The 19280-nt window shown below is 42.7% G+C and overlaps 1 protein-coding gene across 2 annotated transcripts; it reads right to left on the bottom strand.

Moving 5' to 3' along the window:
* Window positions 1–396: 396 nt before the first annotated feature.
* LOC106603712 (methylosome subunit pICln) lies at window positions 397–18998 on the bottom strand. Of its 2 annotated transcripts, XM_014197721.3 has the most exons (7): window positions 18425–18992; window positions 18141–18277; window positions 10402–10515; window positions 10055–10159; window positions 9381–9560; window positions 4743–4791; window positions 397–753 (listed from the first exon to the last, which is right to left on the bottom strand). In XM_014197721.3, coding segments are annotated over exons 1-7 (774 nt in total). In that variant the 5' UTR covers window positions 18613–18992; the 3' UTR covers window positions 397–752. The 2 variants fall into 2 exon arrangements, with proteins under 2 accessions (XP_014053196.1, XP_045573226.1); XM_045717270.2 differs by lacking the exon at window positions 4743–4791 and having other exon boundaries at window positions 18425–18998.
* Between the last annotated feature and the right edge of the window lie 282 nt (window positions 18999–19280).

Here is a 19280-nt window from a genome sequence, read left to right as displayed (position 1 = left end):
TCTTTCTCTGCGTGTCAGTAGAGCCAGACCCCCCCACACAAAGCTGCTTCTTTCTTTCAACAACTGGGGGGGGGGCGGGCAGTGTGGGCACCAACCCATCCGGAAGAGAAGCAGTCCTACAGAAATCCACTGAACCAGGGTGCCAGTTGGCAAACAAAGTATTTTCAGCAAACAAATGTTGTTATGGCTCTAGAGCTGGTCTTTGGCAGCCAACTGAACATCCCGCCAGCATTACATCTCAAATCCTTATCCTGCAATTGATCACTTGTTAAAACGCAGGTTGATAAGAATTACAGTAGAAGGTTGATAAGATTTACAAGTTGCTGTTTGAAAGTCTGCTCACTTCGGGTGACAGATTATGTTCGACTAACAATTCATCCATTCTCTCACACACACTTTGCTTTATACAAAACCAAGTTTTATTATTTGAACATACAAAGCTCAAAATAAATCTGCTGTCTGGTCTTTTCTTTCAGTAATAAAAATGGAAACGCTTCACAAAAGTGACAGTTGTTATTTGCTTTAGTCCTCCAGACTTCGAGGCCTAGCGTGACCTGCCAGTAAAGATTAGCTGGATAAGACTTAAAATTATTTATCCATACTCATTCAGAGACCCAGTGCCTTGGCTCTGCCTGCATCTGTGTTACGCAATCAGACCGTTAGGCCCCCCCCACACTTCGATTCCACCCTAATGCCCCCGTTTTCAAAAAGCTTTCGGTCAGGAGGGTGCGAACAAGGGCCTCTCTGTTCCATCTGCAACACAAGATCACATTTCACACGGCTGATTAGTGGCCAGGAACTGGACCTGACAATGGTGACATCATGGCCATGTTATCATGACTCATCATTAGTAAAAAAAAAAATCCTAAAGAAAATGACTGCTTAAACATGCTATAGGTGGCCTTTGGGTAAGGGACTGGAGCATGTGTGTCAATGATTAAGTCACACTAAAGTCTAGGGGGAACTTGTGCCACAGATGAATGGAAGGTGGAATTTATCAGTTGCAGGCCAAACTTGGCAGTCTCTGCCAACGAGAGTATTAGAACTACCCAGCTTGATTACAGTACAGGGATCGTTAGAGCTACGCACGGGAACAGAGCCGTTCATAATCACACTAAATCATTTACAACAGCACAGGAGTATAGAGCCAATCATGAGCCCAAATAATTGAGGCATAATAGCAGTGTTTCCCTAACCCCTGTTCAAGGACACCCAGCAGTTCCATTTACCGTAATTTCCAGACTATAAGCCGCAACTTTTTTCCCACGCTTTGAACCCCGCGGCTTAAACAATGACACGGCTAATATATGGATTTTTCCCACTTTTAATTTTTTTCCCCAAAAACACATTCTGTGATATGCTCAGTTTTTTGGCAGCATGAAGCTTTCATTAGACCAATGAAATTGCCGAACGGGTTAAGGTCAAACAACTTTTTTTGTTTACTGTTTAGATTAAATCGAGCGCTCTCAAACTTGATTCCTGAGGGCACAACAAAGTATTTGCAGCCACTCGACATCAGTGTAAATCGTGCATTTAAGGTGGCGCTCCGTGTTCAGTGGGAGGCCTGGATGACAAGTGGGGAGAAATCCTTCACTAAAACGGGCCGCATGCGAAGAGCAACTTATGGTCAAGTCTGCCAGTGGGTCCTGACAGCGTGGAGCATTGTAAAAAAAAATCCACTATCATTAACGGGTTTCGAAAGGCTGGACTGCTGCGTGTTGAAGAGGGCTCAGCGGGGGATTTCCTTCCGGATGAAAGTGACGAGAGCGACAATGAAAACGATCCAATATCGGATGAAGCAATTCTGAGGCTATTCAACTCAGACACAGAAGGAGATGGTTTCAGTGCACAGGAGGAGGAAGATAGTGACCAATGACTACTGCTAATTTTTTTATTTTTTGTTACAAGCCGTGTTTCGTTAAAGCCTGTGTAAAGTTCATTTGTTTCAATGTACCAGTAGGCACCTGCGGCTTATAGACATGTGCGGCTTATTTATGTTCAAAAAATATATATATATTTTTTTTTATTCAGTGGGTGCGGCTTATATTCAGGTGCGCTTAATAGTTCGGAAATTACGGTAGTCTATTCCAATACTAGCACACCTGACACAGCTAATAAAAGAGCTTTGACTAGTTGGATCAGGTGTGCTAGTGATGGAAACACTGAATTATATGAGTCAACCAGCTGGAGAAGTCTTCTATGTACAGTACCAGTCAAAAGTTCAGACACCTACTCATTCAAGGGTTTCTTTATTTTTACTATTTTCTACATTGTAGAATAAGTGAAGACATCAAAACTATTAACACATGGAATAATGTAGTAACCAAAGAAAAGTGAAATCAAAATATATTTTAGATTCTTCAAAGTAGCCACTCTTTCCCTTGATGACAGCTTTGCACACTTGGCATTCTCTCAACCAACTTCACTTGCAATTCTTTTCAAACAATCTTGAAGGAGTTCCCACATATGAGCACTTGTTAGCTGCTTTTCCTTCACAGAGCGGTCCAACTCATCCCAAACAATCTCAGTTGGGTTGAGGTTGGGTGATTGTGGAGGCTAGGTCATCTGATGCATTACTCCATCACTGTCATTCTTGGTCAAATAGCCCTTATATAGCCTGGAGACGTGTTGGGTCATTGTCCTGTTGAAAAACAAATTACAGTCCCACTAAGCACAAACCAGATGGGATGGCAGAATGCTCTGGTAGCCATGCTGGTTAAAACCTCTGGCGCAGGCGTGCCGCTAGCGACCCACCTCGACAACATCCGGTGAAATTGCAGCTCGCCAAATTCAAAAAAAGAGTCATAAACATTCATAAAAATACAAGTGTTATACATCGGCTTAAAGATTAACTTCATGTTAATCCAGCCGCTTTGTCAGATTTCAAAAAGGCTTTACGGCGAAAGCATACTATGCGATTATCTGAGGACAGCGCCCCGCTTACAAAAGCATACAAACATTTTCCAACCAAGTTGAGGAGTCACGAAAGTCAGAAATAGCGATAAAATGAAGCACTTACCTTTGAAGATTTTCATCTGGTTGCAGTCACAAGAGTCCCAGCGGCACAATAAATGTTTGTTTTGTTCAATAAAGTCCCTCTTTATATCCCAAAAACTCAGTTCTGTTGGCACGTTTTGTTCAGTAATCCACTGGCTCAAAGGCGGTCAAAACATGCAGACGAATATGTCCTAATAGTACCAGTAAAGTTCGTCAAAGCATGTCAAACGATGTTTATAATTAATCCTTAGGTTGTCAATTGTCTAAATAATCGCTAATATTTCAACCAGACAATAGCGTATTCAATAGAAAGGAAAAACAACAAAGGGCGCGCACACGGTCACGCGCGGAAACCAGTACCCTGACAGAAAGGTCTCCTTCATTTTTCAGAAAACAAGCCTGAAACAATGTCTAAAGACTGTTGACATCTAGTGGAAGCCATAGGAACTGCAATCTGGGTCCTAACCCATTAGATACTCAATAGGCATTCAATTGAAAACCACCCACATCAAAAAAAATCCCACTTCCTGGATGGATTTTCACCTGCCATATCAGTTCTGTTATACTCAGACATTATTTTAACAGTTGGAAACTTTAGTGTTTTCTATCTACATCTACCAATTATATGCATATCCTAGCTTCTGAGCCTGAGTAACAGGCAGTTTACTTTGGGCACGCTTGTCATCCAGACGTCAAAATACTGCCCCCAAGCCCAAAGAAGTTAAGTGTGCCTTGAATTCTGAATAAATCAGTGTCACCAGCAAAGCACCCCCACACCTCCATGTTTCACAGTGGGAACCACACGTTGAGATCCGTTCACCTACTCTGCTCCACAGACACAGCGGTTGGAACCAAAAATCTCAAATTTGGACTCGACCAAAGGACAGATTTCCACCGGTCTAATGTCCATTGCTTGTGTTTCTTGGCCCAAACAAGTCTCTTCTTATTGGGGTCCTTTAGTAGTGGTTTCTTTGCAGCAATTCGACTATGAAGGCCTGATTCACGCAGTCTCCTCTGAACAGTTGAGATGTGTCTGTTACTTGAACTCTGAAGTATTTATTTGGGCTGCAATTTCTGAGATTGGTAGCTAATGAACTTATATTAAGCAGAGGTAACTCTGGGTGTTCTTTTGAGGCTGTCTTCATGAGAGCCAGTTTCATCATAGCGCTTGATGGTTTTTGCAACTGCACTTGAAATGTTCAAAGTTCTTGAAATTTTCCGAATTGACTGACCTTCATGTCTTGAAGTAATGACGGACTGTCATTTCTCTTTTCCTATTTGAGCTGTTCTTGCCATAATATGGTCTTGGTCTTTTACCAAATAGGGCTATCTTCTGTATATCCCCCCCTACCTTGTCACAACACAACTGATTGGCTCAAACACATTAAAGAAAGAAATTCCACAAATTAACAACGCACACCTGTTAATTGAAATGCATTCCAGGTGACATCCTTCATGAAGCTGGTTGAGAGAATGCCAAGAGTGTGCAAAGCAGTCAAGGCAAAGGGTGGCTACTTTGAACAATCTCAAATATATATTTTGATTTTAACACTTTTTTGGTTACTACATGATTCCATGTGTTATTTTATAGTCGTCTTCACTATTATTCTACAATGTAGAAAATAGTAAAAAAGAAAACCCCTGGAATGAGTAGGTGTCCCAACTTGACTGGTACTGTACTTTTAATTATCCAATAAAAATCTAAATCACTATAACCTATTCCAAGGAGGAGGGTAAAGTCTTACCAATGATCAACGTCTTCAAACTGTCCCGAGACCCCTACTGCACCAGACTCTGGAGGTGGAGGGGAAGGGTAGGAGTCAGAAGTATTTCATGAAACAACTTGCCCTTCTGGACACCTGGGTCATGTTCAGAAGTGCAAACTGTAGCAAAATTTTTTGCAATGTAAAGGGAAAATGTGTTCACTGGATACCTCCCCGTTTCGCTCCATTCAAAAATCTTTCCCTACTGAACATGACACTTGCAGAGTATACCTACCCTAAGGTCACAGACCAATAAGGTTAGTGTCAGGTGTCAATTGCACTCTGCGATTCAGAAAAGACAGGCAGCAGCAAAGCAAAGCTTTGTGGAACCAGCAGCGTTGACCTATAGACTTTATGGAATGCATGCAACACAAGTGCGCTCCGCCATCCTGTTTCTAACACCTCAGTCACAACTCATAAACCTATATAGGACATTCGCTGTAGCATATACATGACAATACACCCCCGCCCGAAATGGAATGTGCTATGCTGGCATGTAATGTAAGATGGCGCCGACAGATATGGCAGCTCTGCTCTTAGCTCCTAAGCAACTTTGCATTATTTAGTATGGGTTATTTCTTACATTATTAGCCCAGAATTGTGTTATCCAAAAGTAATTTATGCCTGTATGTAATATCAGAGCGGCGGTAACTCACCAGCATTATAAATATAACTTATTCCAGAGGCTGCTCCAAAACACCGCCAGCAGAGAAGAAGTATTCGGAGTGGACTTCTAGTCCGATTCACGAGGCATGCACACCATCCACTGCTTCCGAGTATATTACTCACCAATGTTCAGCCTCTGGATAATAAAGTAGACGAGCACCTCCTTCCAGAGACATCAGGGATTGTAACATACTCGGTTTCACAGAAACATGGCTCTATCGGGATATACTGTCCATACAGCCAGCTGTGTTCTCAGTACATCGCGGAGACAGGAATAAATATCTCTCCGGGAAGAAGGCAGGGGTGTACGTTTCATCATTAACTACTCATGGTGCGATTGTGATAACATACAGGAACTCAAGTCCTTTTGTTCCCCCGACCTACAATACCTCAAATGTTGACCGTATTACCTCACAAAATAATTATCTTTGGTTATAGTCACAGCCGTGTATATTCCCCCTCAAGCCGATACCACGACGGCCCTCAAGGAACTTCACTGGACTTTATGCGAACTGGAAACCACATATCAAAGCAAATTTGAGGAAAACATTACCGAAGTTCTACCAACAAATTGACTGTAGTACCCGCTCCGGAAAAACATTGGACCACTGCTACTCAACTTTTCAAAATGCCTACAAGGCCTTCCCGCACCCTCCCTTCTGCAAATCTGAGAGACTCCATTTTGCCCTTCCATTCCTGTTTGAGTTTCTGCTTATAGGAAGTACCCATGCTAAGGTTAAACTAGTTTTAATGACTTCAACCTAAGTGTTTCAACCACTCCACAAATTTCTTGTTAACAAACTAGTTTTCGCAAGTCGGTTAGGACATCTACTTTGTGCATGACAAGTAATTTTTCCAACATTTGTTTACAGATTATTTCACTGTATCACAATTCCAGTGGGTCAGAGGTTTACATACACTAAGTTGACTGTCCCTTTAAAACAGCTTGGAATATTCCAGAAAATGTCATGGATTTCGAAGCTTCTGATAGGCTAATTGACATTTGACTCAATTGGAGGTGTATCTGTGGATGTATTTCAAGGCCTACCTTCAAACTCAGTGCCTCTTCACTTGACATCATGGGAAAATCAAAAGCAATCAGCCAAGACCTCAGAAAAAAAAAAAAAATGTAGACCTCCACAAGTCTGGTTCATCCTTGGGAACATCAAGACATCAGTCAGGAAGTTAAAGCTTGGTCGCAATGGGGTCATTGTCCATTTGGAAGACCCAAAGCATACTTCCAACGTTGTGGCAAAATGGCTTAAGGACAACAAAGTCAAGGTATTGGAGCGGCCATCACAAAGTCCTGACCTCAATCCTTTTGAAAATGTGTGGGCAAAACTGAAAAAGTGTGTGCGGGCAAGGATACCTACAAACCTGACTCAGTTACACCAGCTGTCAGGAGGAATGGGCCTAAATTCACCCAACTTATTGTGGGAAGCTTGTGGAAGGCTACCTGAAACATTTGACTCAAGTTAAACAATTTAAAGGCAATGCTACCAAATACTAATTGAGTGTTTGTAACTTCTGACCCACTGGGAATGTGATGAAAGAAATAAAAACTGAAATAAATAACTCCTAATATTCTGACATTACACATTCTTAAAATAAAGTGGTATTCCTAACTGACCTAAGACAGGGAATTTTTACTATAATTAAATGTCAGGAATTGTGAAAAACTGAGTTGAATTGTATTTGGCTAAGGTGTATGTAAACTTCCGACTTCAACTGTACCCCATAATGACAAAGTGAAAACAGGTTTAGAAGTAAAAAAACATTTCCATAAGTATTCAGACCCTTTGCTATAAGACTTGAAATTGAGCTCAGGTGCATCCTGTTTCCATTGATCATCCTTGAGATGTTCATACAACTTGATCGGAGTCCACCTGTGGTAAATTCAATTGATTGGACATGATTTGAAAAGGCACACCTGTCTACATTAGGTCCCACAGTTGACAGTGCATGTCAGAGCAAGCCATGAGTTTGAAGGAATTATCCCTAGAGTTCCGTGACAGGATTGTGTCAAGGCACAGGTCTGGGGAAGGATACCAAAAATAATGGCTGCAGAATATAAGGTCCTCAAGAACACAGTGGCATCCATCATTCTTAAATGGAAGATGTTTGGAACCACCAAGACTCTTCCTAGAGCTGGTCTCCTGGACAAACTGAACAATTGGGGGACAAGGGCCTTGGTCAGGGAGGTGGCCAAGAACCCGATGGTCACTTACAGAGCTTCACAGTTCCTCTGTGGAGATGGGAGAACCTTCCAGAAGGACAACCATCTCTGCAGCATTCCACCAATCAGGCCTTTATGGTAGAGTGGCCAGACAGAAGCCACTCTTCAGTTAAAAGGCACATGGCAGCCCTCTTGGAGTTTGCCAAAAGGCACCTAATAAAAGGACTCTCAGACCATGAGAAACAATGTTCTCTGGTCTGATGAAACAAAGAATGAACTCTTTGGCTTGAATGCCAAGCGCCACGTCTGGAGGAAACCTGGCACCATCCCTACGGTGAAGCAAGGTGGTGGCAGCATCATGCAGTGGGGATGTTTTTCAGGGGCAGGGACTGGGAGTCTAGTCAGGCTCAAGGGAAAGATGAACGGAGCAAAGTACAGAGAGATCCTTGATGAAAACCTGCTCCAGAGCACTCAGGACCTCAGACTGGGGCAAAGGTTCACCTTCCAACAGGACAACGACCCTAAGCACACAGCCGAGACAATGCAGGAGTGGCTTCGGGACAAGTCTCTGAATGTCCTTGAGTGGCCCAGCCAGAGCCCGGACTTGAACCCGATCTAACATCTCTGGAGGGAGAGACCTGAAAATAGCTGTGCAGCAATGCTCTCCATCCAACTTGACAGAGCTTGAGAGGATCTACAGAGAAGAATGGGAGAAACTCTCCCAAATACATGTGTGCCAAGCTTGTAGCATCATACCCAATAAGACTCGAGGCTGTAATCTCTGCCAAAGGTGCTTCAACAAAGCACTGAGTAAAGGGTCTGAATACTTATGTAAATGTGATATCAGTTTTTTATTTTTAATAAATGTGCAAAAATGACAAACTTGTTGCTTTGTCATTATGGGGTATTGTGTGTAGATTGAAGGAAAAAAAAAACTTAAATCAGTTTTAGAGCAAGGCTGTAACGTAACAAAATGTGAAAAAGATCAAGGGGTCTGAATACTTTCCGAATGCACCGTACATTAGTTGTACTTGTGTGCTAGTGCTTTAGCTTATATTTTATTTTTACTGGACTGCTGAACAAGCCTTGAAAACAGCTGAATTATGCTGCGTTTCTTAACCCTTAGCACTCATGAGAATTGGCCTATATCATGGACAACACTCAATTAAAATGTTTCTTACAGTAGAAATATGAAAAGCATATGCATAACCATGCTAGAAATTGAAAGCGAAGTCTGGAGATTATTGGGAAATTAATAGATTAAAAGTTGGACAAAACTGTCCAGCTGACTAGACTGAATCCAAAAATTACTGTTAATTTTGTGCATTTTCACATCTGTACTTTTTGCAGCAGTTGATAACGAAATGAATACAATCAGTAACATAAGGGCTACTTCAAACAATAGTGAAACGTAGCGTTATTCAGTTTGGAATTCCAGGCTAGCCTACTGATGGGGTGCTTAGTACTGTTTAACTAAAATGCTGGCAGGAAGTTCAGGACGGCAAATTGATTCCCTTCAATAATCTAATGCTGATGTGTCGCTGATGTTTCATACATCTTCATCAGAGCATCTTGCATTGTTCCGGACCTACCACAAAATGTCCACCCCTAGGACCTACTGTTACCCAAATCAAGGGTCTTCATTAGGCACCAAACAGAAAGATTGAAATGGTGAGGGACAACTTTTAGTCATTTTCCATTGCATGCACTAATGAACATGACCCATGTCCGTATACAAAGCAATGCAGACCACATTCCAATGCATTTCAAGCGCATACCATTGCAGCATCCTGTTGGGGTGTCCTCGGGCCTGACCCCGGCCATGCAGTGGTGTTTCTGGGATGCAGAGTCGGCCAGCATCCCCTCCAGTCTTTCCAGGGTGGCCTGGCCCTCCAGGTTGAGCTGGGACAGACCCTCCTCAAAGTTGTAAAATGTGGGCAGGTCTACCTGACCCTGTTCTGTGGGTGGGGAGACAGGAGACCGAAAGGTTAGTCGAATGTCCACATATAGTTGACATTGGGCGCCCCAATTAAAGTATTCTGTGGGACTGTAAAGTACGTTGTGGTTTTAAAATGAAAGTTCTGGCATCATACACCAGATATATACTTTGGTGAAAGTTAACCAACATAAATTATTCTTTCTGCACTGCCATAGTCCAACAACCTGAATTAGACAAATGAATGTGCTTCCTTATACTGATCGCAGAACAATTGTCGAGGAGGTGCACTGAGGACATTTGGGCATGAAACATCCAAGTCTAGATGTCAAGAAATAAGTTAATTTGTAGGCAAGAAAGATGGGTTGTGTTAATTAGTCACAAAAACGGCAGAAGACTAAAGCAGGGAGGGACTACCTGGACTTGTCCAATGGGAAAGGTTCATTTGTTTCCCGTTGCAAAACATTGTTGTGTGCCCTAATGAATACTGAACATGGTCATGGTGTGCTCACTCACCAGCTTCTTCAACGTCGTACTCATCTCCCTCAAAGTCAGAGTCGGAGTCTTCAGGGTCAGGGTGCAGGGCCTGGCATTCAGAGATGGCTGAGAAAATGGGCTCCACTGGAGGGTGGAAAACAAACTCAAAGTATTTTGGAAAGTTGTCCAAACCAACCCTTTCCCCAAACCATAGATTTACAGCTGTAAAAGGGACCATCAATTTGGTCTAAGTAACATTCCTTTGAGGTTCATTTTTCAAATTTAGCTCAGGCCTGAAGAATATCTATTACGAGTCCAAAACTGTGCTGATATAGCTCACATTAGGGTGAAGTATGCATGAATGGTATTCCACAGTTCCCACTTACAGGTAGCCTTATCACTGGGCACAAAACAGATCTCTGTAACAGGACTTATAGAATCAGCGTCGCAGTCATCATCGGTACTCTCATCCTCTTCCTCCACATCCTTCTCACAGTTACCTGGGGGGGGGGGGGGGGGGGGGCGGCAGAGAGAAGATTTGTTAGGCTACGTTTACATAGGCAGCCCAATTCAGATTTTTAGCACTTAAATTTGTCCAAATCAGACAGATCTTTTGCTACTAAAAATTGGGCAAAAGATCAGAATTGGGCTGCCAGTGTAAATGCAGCTATAGAGTCAGAAGTGGAACAGAGCTCTGTTGCAATCTCATGACACTCACATTATGGCACACCTGCATATGCAACTAGGGCTACTGGTGAGTGTATTCTCCCACACACACACAGAGCAGTGGAAACGTGTTCTCTAGCGTGATGAATGACGCTTTACCATCTGGCAGTCCAACGGACGAATCTGGGTTTTGCGGATGCCAGGAGAACGTCCAGTGCCAACTAAAGTTTAGTTGAGAGGCTGTTTTTATATGGTTCAGGCTAGGCCCCTTAATTCCATTGAAGGGAAATGTTAACACTACAGCATACAATGACATTCTAGACAATTCTGTGCTTCCAACTTTGTGGAAGCCCCTTTCCTGTTTCAGCATGACAATGCCCCTGTGCACAAAGCAAGGTCCATACAGAAATGGTTTGTCGAGAACGGTGTGGAAGAACTTGACTTGCCTGCACAAAGCCCTGACCTCAACCCCATCGAACACATTTTACATTTTGGGATTAATTGGAATGCCAACTGCGAGCCAGGCCTAATCATCCAACAGCAATGCCCAACCTCACTAATGCTCATGGCTGAATGGAAGCAAGTCCCCGCAGCAATGTACAAACATCTAGTGGAAAGCCTTCCCAGAAGAGGGGAGGCTGTTATAACAGCAAAGGGGGGGGGGGGACCAACTCCATATTAATGCCAATGATTTTGGAATGAGATGTTCAAAGAGGAGGTGTCCACATACATACTTTTGGTCATGTAGTGTAAGGTGACTAGGCATCAGGATATTTGAAACAGAGTAGCAGCAATGTAAATTAAGATTTTATGCGAGTGTGTGCGTAGTCAGTATAAATGTGTGCATGTTGTGTGTGTGTCGAGTCAGTGAGTGTGTAGAGTTCTGCAAGTGTGCATAGAGTGTAAAAATAAAATACAAGGGTCAACTCAGAATGGCTACACAGACTGTTAGCTATTTAGCAGTTGTATTGCTTGGGGATAGAAGCGGTTTGTGTCAGACTTGATGCACCGATACTGCTTGCTGTGCGGAAGCAGAGAAAAGTCTATGGTTTGGGTGGCTGGAGTGTAATGTTTTTTCTGGCCTTCCTGTCACACTGCCTGATAGAGGTCCTGGATGGCAGGGAGCTTGGCCCCGGTGATGTACTGGGCTGTCCCCACCACCCTCTGTAGCACCATGCGATTGAGGGTGGTGCTATTGCCATACCAAGCAGTGATGCAGTCAGTCAAGATTACAACTGCACCATTGAGTGCAGTTTGAGGATTTGAGGGCCCTTGCCAAATCTTTGATACTTCCTGAAGGGGGGGGGGAAGAGGCGTCATTGCATATGAGTGGACCATTTTAAGTCCTTAGTGATTTGGACACTAAGGAACTTGAAGCTCTCGACCCACTTCCATTGCAGCCCTGTCGATGTGGACGTGCTGCCCCGTTTCCTGTAGTCCACGATCAGCTCCTTGGTCTCACTGATGTTGAGGGAGAGTTTGATGTCCTGGCACCACACTGTCAGGTCACTAACTGTAGGCGGTCTCATCGCTGGTGATCAGACCTATCACCATCGTCAGTAAACTTGATGATGGTGCTGGAGTCATGCTTTGCCACGCAGTCGTGGGTGAACAGGGCTAGCTACCTAGCTTATTCTTTGAGCACTAAATTCCAGAGGTGGGACCAAGTCATTGTTTTACAAGTCACAAGTCCCAAGGCCTAAACTTGGGAGTTTTGAGTCCTAAACAAGTCATAATATGCTCTTCACCAAATGTAATACATATTTTTAACAAGAGTAATTACATTACATTTACGCAAATCATGAATCCTTTTAAAAATATCTATACATTTATTAATTTCCAAATAAACATATTTCCATGGAAATACATGGGAAGCCATGAGCAATCGGGCGATGTAGGCTTGTACACAATCGCCCAAACTTAACACACACTCTATGTGGTTACAGTAAGATAACGTATGTCAATGGTTTTAGGAACAGCAGTAACATCAGGCAGGGTTTAGGCTACAAACTGCCTAGCCAGTTGTAGCTCAATCTTGGCTGCAATGATCACGTTACCGCACTGACTGACTGTGTGGAGGCTCATTGATTTAACGTTACGTTAGCCTACATGATACACTAGTAAAGTAATAATTATATATATATATATATATATATATATATATATATATATATATATATATATATATATATATATATATATAGCTGTCGGTTATATTAGCCACGACTTACCGTTTTTTTGTCAGCTTCAAATGTCGAACAAACTTGGAAATTGTTGCGCCTCCGTCTGTTATTTTCTTCCCGCATGTTTTGCAAGTTGCAATACGTTTTGTTGATACAGCATCGTCTTTATATCCAAAAATAATCATTTTGGGTATCATTTTTCCAAGGGCTCCATCTGAATTCACCCGCCGACTGCACTGCCACGCACAACATTTTCTCAGCTGGCACAATTTTATTGGCTGCTGTCCGATTCAAACTGTAATCCGTTAAATGAAGAGTTGATGCGCTGCACACTTTTTTTAATAGCATCATTTTTTATATTTGGGCTTGGGGAGGGTATCAAGTCCGGTCGAGTCATAAGGCTCAAGTCCAAGTCAAGTCACTGGTGTTTAAGTCAAAGTCGAGTTGCAAGTAAGTCATATGTGACTCTGCTAAATTCATTATCTGATCCATTGATTGGATGGACAACATGTCAGTTCATACTGCAAGAGCTGAGGTTGGGCAACATCCTTCGGAAGTCGTCATAATTACGGTTAAAATCTATTTAAGGGGTTGAGAAACATGAGCCTCCAAGGTTTTGTATAGAAGTCAATGTACCCAGAAAATAGCTGTCCTCCAGCTACACCATGGTGCAACCCAAGAAGGTGCTGTTGAGGATACTGTTGACCACTGCAAAACAGTGTTTCAAATCAGTTATTGGTGATAAGTGAATATATCTAGTATTGTTTTATCTAAAAAGGATAACTTTGATGTTTAACTATTTACATTTCTGAAATTCACTGAGTAAGGGGCTTGATTCATGACATTTACTCAATAATGCCATGTTGCTCTACACATCTTGCCGTGTTAAACTGCAGTATTCGTGTAACATTCCTGGGTAATGAGATGTCAGACAAGTCTTGCCTACTCGGCAATGCACAAGACAACTTTTCAATCAGAACTGTATACAGATCCACCTTCGGACTTGGGAAAAGTGTTCCCAAACAGGCACCGCATGGTGGGTATATGTAATAGAACTAGACCAGAGATCCACTTGTTCTAGAACTTGGGTTAAGGAAAACCCTCCTCTCCCAAAGGATGTCAGCTCTTTCCTTTCCATAAAAGGAATGAAAGTCCCACAAAGCTTAACTCAAAGAAAAAATAAAACACTTTCATTTTGATCTTTCACTACCTATACAACCAATTGTCCAACATGCAAATGGAACAACATTTTATTTACATTTAAAACCATCTTTCCTACCAAACAAGTGTGAAGGTGGCCAAGCGGATTATGAATCTAAGAACACTACAATCAGAGTTAACTGGCATTAATAAAATGATCAAGTTTAATTTAAAGTTCCACATTTTATTAGTCATATGTACAGGATACACAGTCCAACAGAATGCTTACTTGCAGGTTCCATCGACAAAGCAGCAATTGGCACAACGAATAGTCATAAGCGAGCAAGTGAAGTCTATAACACAGTCAGTGTAGTCAGCTCAGCTATCCCCATTGAGACCCTGTCTGTGCCTCGATCTAGGTTGGGCAAAACTAAACATGGCGGAGTTCGCCTTAGCAATCTCACTAGAATAAAGACCTCCTCCATTCCTGCCATTATTGAAAGAGATTGTGATACCTCACATCTCAAAATAGGGCTACTTAATGTTAGATCCCTCACTTCCAAGGCAGTTATAGTCAATGAACTAATCACTGATCATAATCTCGATGTGATTGGCCTGACTGAAACATGGCTTAAGCCTGATGAATTTACTGTGTTAAATGAGGCCTCACCTCCTGGTTACACTAGTGACCATATCCCCCATCGTTTTAAGGCGGAGGTGTTGCTAACATTTACGATAGCAAATTTCAATTGACAAATTTTTTTGTACAAAAAATAAGACGTTTTCGTCTTTTGAGCTTCTAGTCATGAAATCTATGCAGCTACTCAATCACTTTTTATAGCTACTGTTTACAGGCCTCCTGGGCCATATGCAGTGTTCCTCACTGAGTTCCTAGCGGACATTGTAGTCATAGCAGATAATACTCCAATTTTTGGTGACTTTAATATTCACATGGAAAAGTCCACAGATCCACTCCAAAAGGCTTTCGGAGCCATCATCGACTCAGTGGGTTTTGTCCAACATGTCTCCGGACCTACTCACTGCCACAGTCATACTCTGGACCTAGTTTTGTCCCATGGAATAAATGTTGTGGATCTTTATGTTTTTCCTCATAATCCTGGACTATCGGACCACCATTTTATTACGTTTGCAATCGCAACAAATAATCTGCTCAGACCCCAACCAAGGAGCATCAAAAGTCATGCTATAAATTCTGTTTCAAGGACAGCTTTTTTCCATCTACGTAACATTACAAAAATCAGAAACTCTGTCCAAAAATGCAGAAAAATTCATCCATGCTTTTGTTACTTCTTGGTTAGACTACTGTAATGCTCTACTTTCCGGCTACCCGGATAAAGCACTAAATAAACTTCAGCTGCTAGAATCCTGACTAGAACCCCCCAAAAATGATCATATTACTCCAGTGCTAGCCTCCCTACACTGGCTTCCTGTTAAGGCAAGGGCTGATTTCAAGGTTTTACTGTTATCCTACAAAGCATTACATGGGCTTGCTCCTACCCATCTTTCCGATTGGTCCTGCCGTACATACCTACACGTACGCTACAGTCACAAGACGCAGGCCTCCTAATTGTCCCTAGAATTTCTAAGCAAACAGCTGGAGGCAGGGATTTCTCCTATAGAGCTCCATTTTTATGAAATGGTCTACCTACTCATGTGAGAGACGCAGACTCGGTCTCAACCTTTAAGTCTTTATTGAAGACTCATCTCTTCAGTAGGTCCTATGATTGAGTGTAGTCTGGCCCAGGAGTGTGAAGGTGAACGGAAAGGCTCTGGAGCAACGAACCACCCTTGCTGTCTCTGACTGGCCAGTTCCCCTCTCTCCACTGGGATTCTCTGCCTCTAACCCTATTACAGGGGCTGAGTCACTGACTTACTGGTGCTCTTCCATGCCGTCCCTAGGAGGGGTGCATCACTTGAGTGGGTTGAGTCACTGACGTGGTCTTCCTGTCTGGGTTGGCGCCCCCCCTTGGGTTGTGCCTTGGCAGAGATCTTTGTGGGCTATACTCGGCCTTGTCTCAGGATGGTAAGTTGGTGGTGGAAGATGTCCCTCTAGTGGTGTGGGGGCTGTGCTTTGGCAAAGTGGGTGGGGTTATATCCTGCCTGTTTTGCCCTGTCCGGGGGTATCATTGGATGGGGCCAGAGTGTCTCCTGACCCCTCCTGTCTCAGCCTCCAGTATTTATGCTGCAGTAGTTTGTGTGTCGGGGGGGCTAGGGTCAGTCTGTTATATCTGGAGTATTTCTCCTGTCTTATCCGGTGTGAATTTAAGTATGCTCTCTCTTTCTCGGAGGACCTGAGCCCTAGGACCATGCCTCAGGACTACCTGGCACGATGACTCCTTGCTGTCCCCAGTCCACCTGGCCGTGCTGCTGCTCCAGTTTCAACTGTTCTGCCTGCGGCTATGGAACACTGACCTGTCCACCGGACGTGCTACCTGTCCCAGACCTGCCGTTTTCAACTCTAGAGACAGCAGAAGCGGTAGAGGTACTCTCAATGATCGGCTATGAAAAGCCAACTGACATTTACTCTTGAGGTGCTGACTTGTTGCACCCTCGACAACTACTGTGATTATTATTATTTGACCATGCTGGTCATTTATGAACATCTTGGCCATGTTCTGTTATAATCTCCACCCGGCACAGCCAGAAGAGGACTGGTCACCCCTCATAGCCTGGTTCCTCTCTAGGTTTCATCCTAGGTTTTGGCCTTTCTAGGGAGTTCTTCCTAGCCACTGTGCTTCTACACCTGCATTGCTTGCTGTTTGGGGTTTTAGGCTGGGTTTCTGTACAGCACTTTGACATCAGCTGATGTAAGAAGGGCTATATAAATACATTTGATTTGATATGACCTTGGCATGACCTGAGACATGAAGCAAAAACACTGCTTATTGTTTAGTCTCTGCAGCAACTCAGCTGTAAATAAGCTCTCAAGAGCATCGGATGTCCGAGCAACTGTGACTGGCAGCTCGCCCATCCGCAACATGACAATGAGCCTCTCTAGGGGGTAAAAACGGGCCATTCAGCAGCGGGTGAGTATGTGTGGGATGAATGGTGGCTGTTCCTGACAGGACAACCTGGTCTCAAGAGTATTTTCTATTATTCTTGACGTAAATCCGAGGGACTTCATTTAGTATGACATTTCGTATGGTATGTATTCATTTGTGGTTGTCCATCACCCATTTCATATGATATGTTAAATTTGCTCAACGTTAAATATTTGACACCTTTTCCTAAAATGTTTGATATGTTACGATTTCTAGCTAGCTGGCTAACATTAGCTAGGCTTTGTTGTCAAGGTTAAGTTTCAGTTAGGTTAAAGGGTTAAAATGCTAAAGTTATCCGTGATAAGATTTGAATTCGCAACCTTTGGGATGCTAGGCGTTTGCTTTATACGCCCACCCATCCACCCTGTCCAACCACCCTACTTTTGTTTCTGCATTAAGTAACCAATCTGTCTTATGTAATCATACCAAACTAATTTAGGTATCCCGGGTTCACATTTACTATGTTATGTCTAGTCTATGAGACCAGGCAGGACAGGAGGCAAGCCAGGGTGGCTCAGATATTATGGTGAACAATAAATAAATGCTTTTGTATGTCATTTGGGATGTTGAGGGTTGCTTTTATTTTCATTTTTTTATGAAAAGGCATTAGTCAAATTAAGTTGCAAAACGTTTTGGCTGTTGCAAAATCGTGTGCAATGGAAACTGATTACGTTAACTTTAGGAAACAAAGAGAAAGAAACTGAGGGCCCTTCCTGAATTTGTCCAAGAGAACCTTTATACTCCAAAAGTAAAACGTTTTGTAATTTAAGGGTTTGTTGCAAAACGTTTTGAAACGGAATCAAAATAAATGAATACACCCTTACTTGTGTGTACAAAATGTTGGCATGACTGAGAAATGTTGGCATGACTGAGAAACCGCTTATGTCGAAGCAACGTCGAAGCAACGTTTTCGTGCATAATTGTATACAATAATTAGGTCTATGTACAGGCTCAACTTTTCATAACATGCCGCTCGTTTCAAACTGGTATGGTCTCATTGCACTTCGGAAAGTGAGACTATTCTGAATACACTGGAATTGAGAGAAAGACAAAGTATCTTTGGAGAAACCTCACCGTTGAGTTTGGTGTTGACCATGACGTACAGGTGCTCTCCTGGGTACGCGGTAAAGTCGCGTGAGATTGCATGGAGGCTGATTGACGGGTATTTCAAAGAAAACCCCATTCCAGACCCATCGAACCATGATACACATCTGAGGAGAGATTAGACAAAAATGTCATTAACAATACATTTTACGCACTTTAGGTAGCCAATATGAGGAAAGGCCTTTGTCAAACACATACTAGTCGACTTCAATCAAATCGCGCAGTTTCTTGATAAATAATCTGGAAAAACTCACGTTTCTGCAATGTACAGAGTCCCTGGTCCAAGCCCTTCGCCATTCCAAACAGCGGTGATTTCACCTTGATTGTACCGTATTCCTTCACTTGGAGGAGATACGTTTTTCAGATTCACCATCGTGGCTTCTCTGTCCTCCCAACCCGCCTGGAGTGAATTAAACATGTTGATAGGATAGTTTCCACCCATCTGCAGATTTATAAACAAAGACCTATGATGTCCGGAGAATTGAGGTTACCTGGACAATTCGGTTACGAGAATGATACTGCGCTCCTTTAATTGTTTTGCTGTGTTCTGAAAGTATTTTTGAGACCCCTTTCCGATTGTTGTTTTACTCTAAAGTTTAGTCTAAACGAACTGCTTTCCTCACCAGTTTCTGTAGTTGGCGGAGCGTAGTCTAATTGAGATTTGGGCGGGGCAGCAGATTTATCCTCTGAGCGCTGTAATTTGGTTGTTTATAAAGTGGGCGAGTTCGTTTTAAAAGGCCCAGTGTGCGGAGTTTGTTATTTGTAGACCATTCCATTGGTACGTAAATTACCTCTCCAATTCACCCGGGGCACCCGACCATGCAAAACAAACTCGCAAATAAACCATACGGATCTTTAATAACAACTAGGGGTGCCCTTGAGCCAAAAATCCACCTAAAGTAGACAAGTATTTTCCAGAAATGTCCTAATTTGACAGAAAGGGGCACACCTCTCCACACCGATTAGCAACAAAAACAACTACCTAAAATATTGTTTTCATGAGTTAAGACGTGTAAATAAACCATACAGCAACCACGCAAGTCAACATTTCTGGAGAATCCAATTGCAACTAAACTTCCATGAATGCATCTTTAAGGAAACATGCCCCCT

This window comes from Salmo salar, chromosome 04, assembly GCF_965601325.2.
Source record: "Salmo salar chromosome 04, fSalSal1, whole genome shotgun sequence".
In the NCBI taxonomy this organism is placed as follows: Eukaryota; Metazoa; Chordata; class Actinopteri; order Salmoniformes; family Salmonidae; genus Salmo; species Salmo salar.
This window is presented reverse-complemented; position numbering and strand designations above follow the sequence as displayed.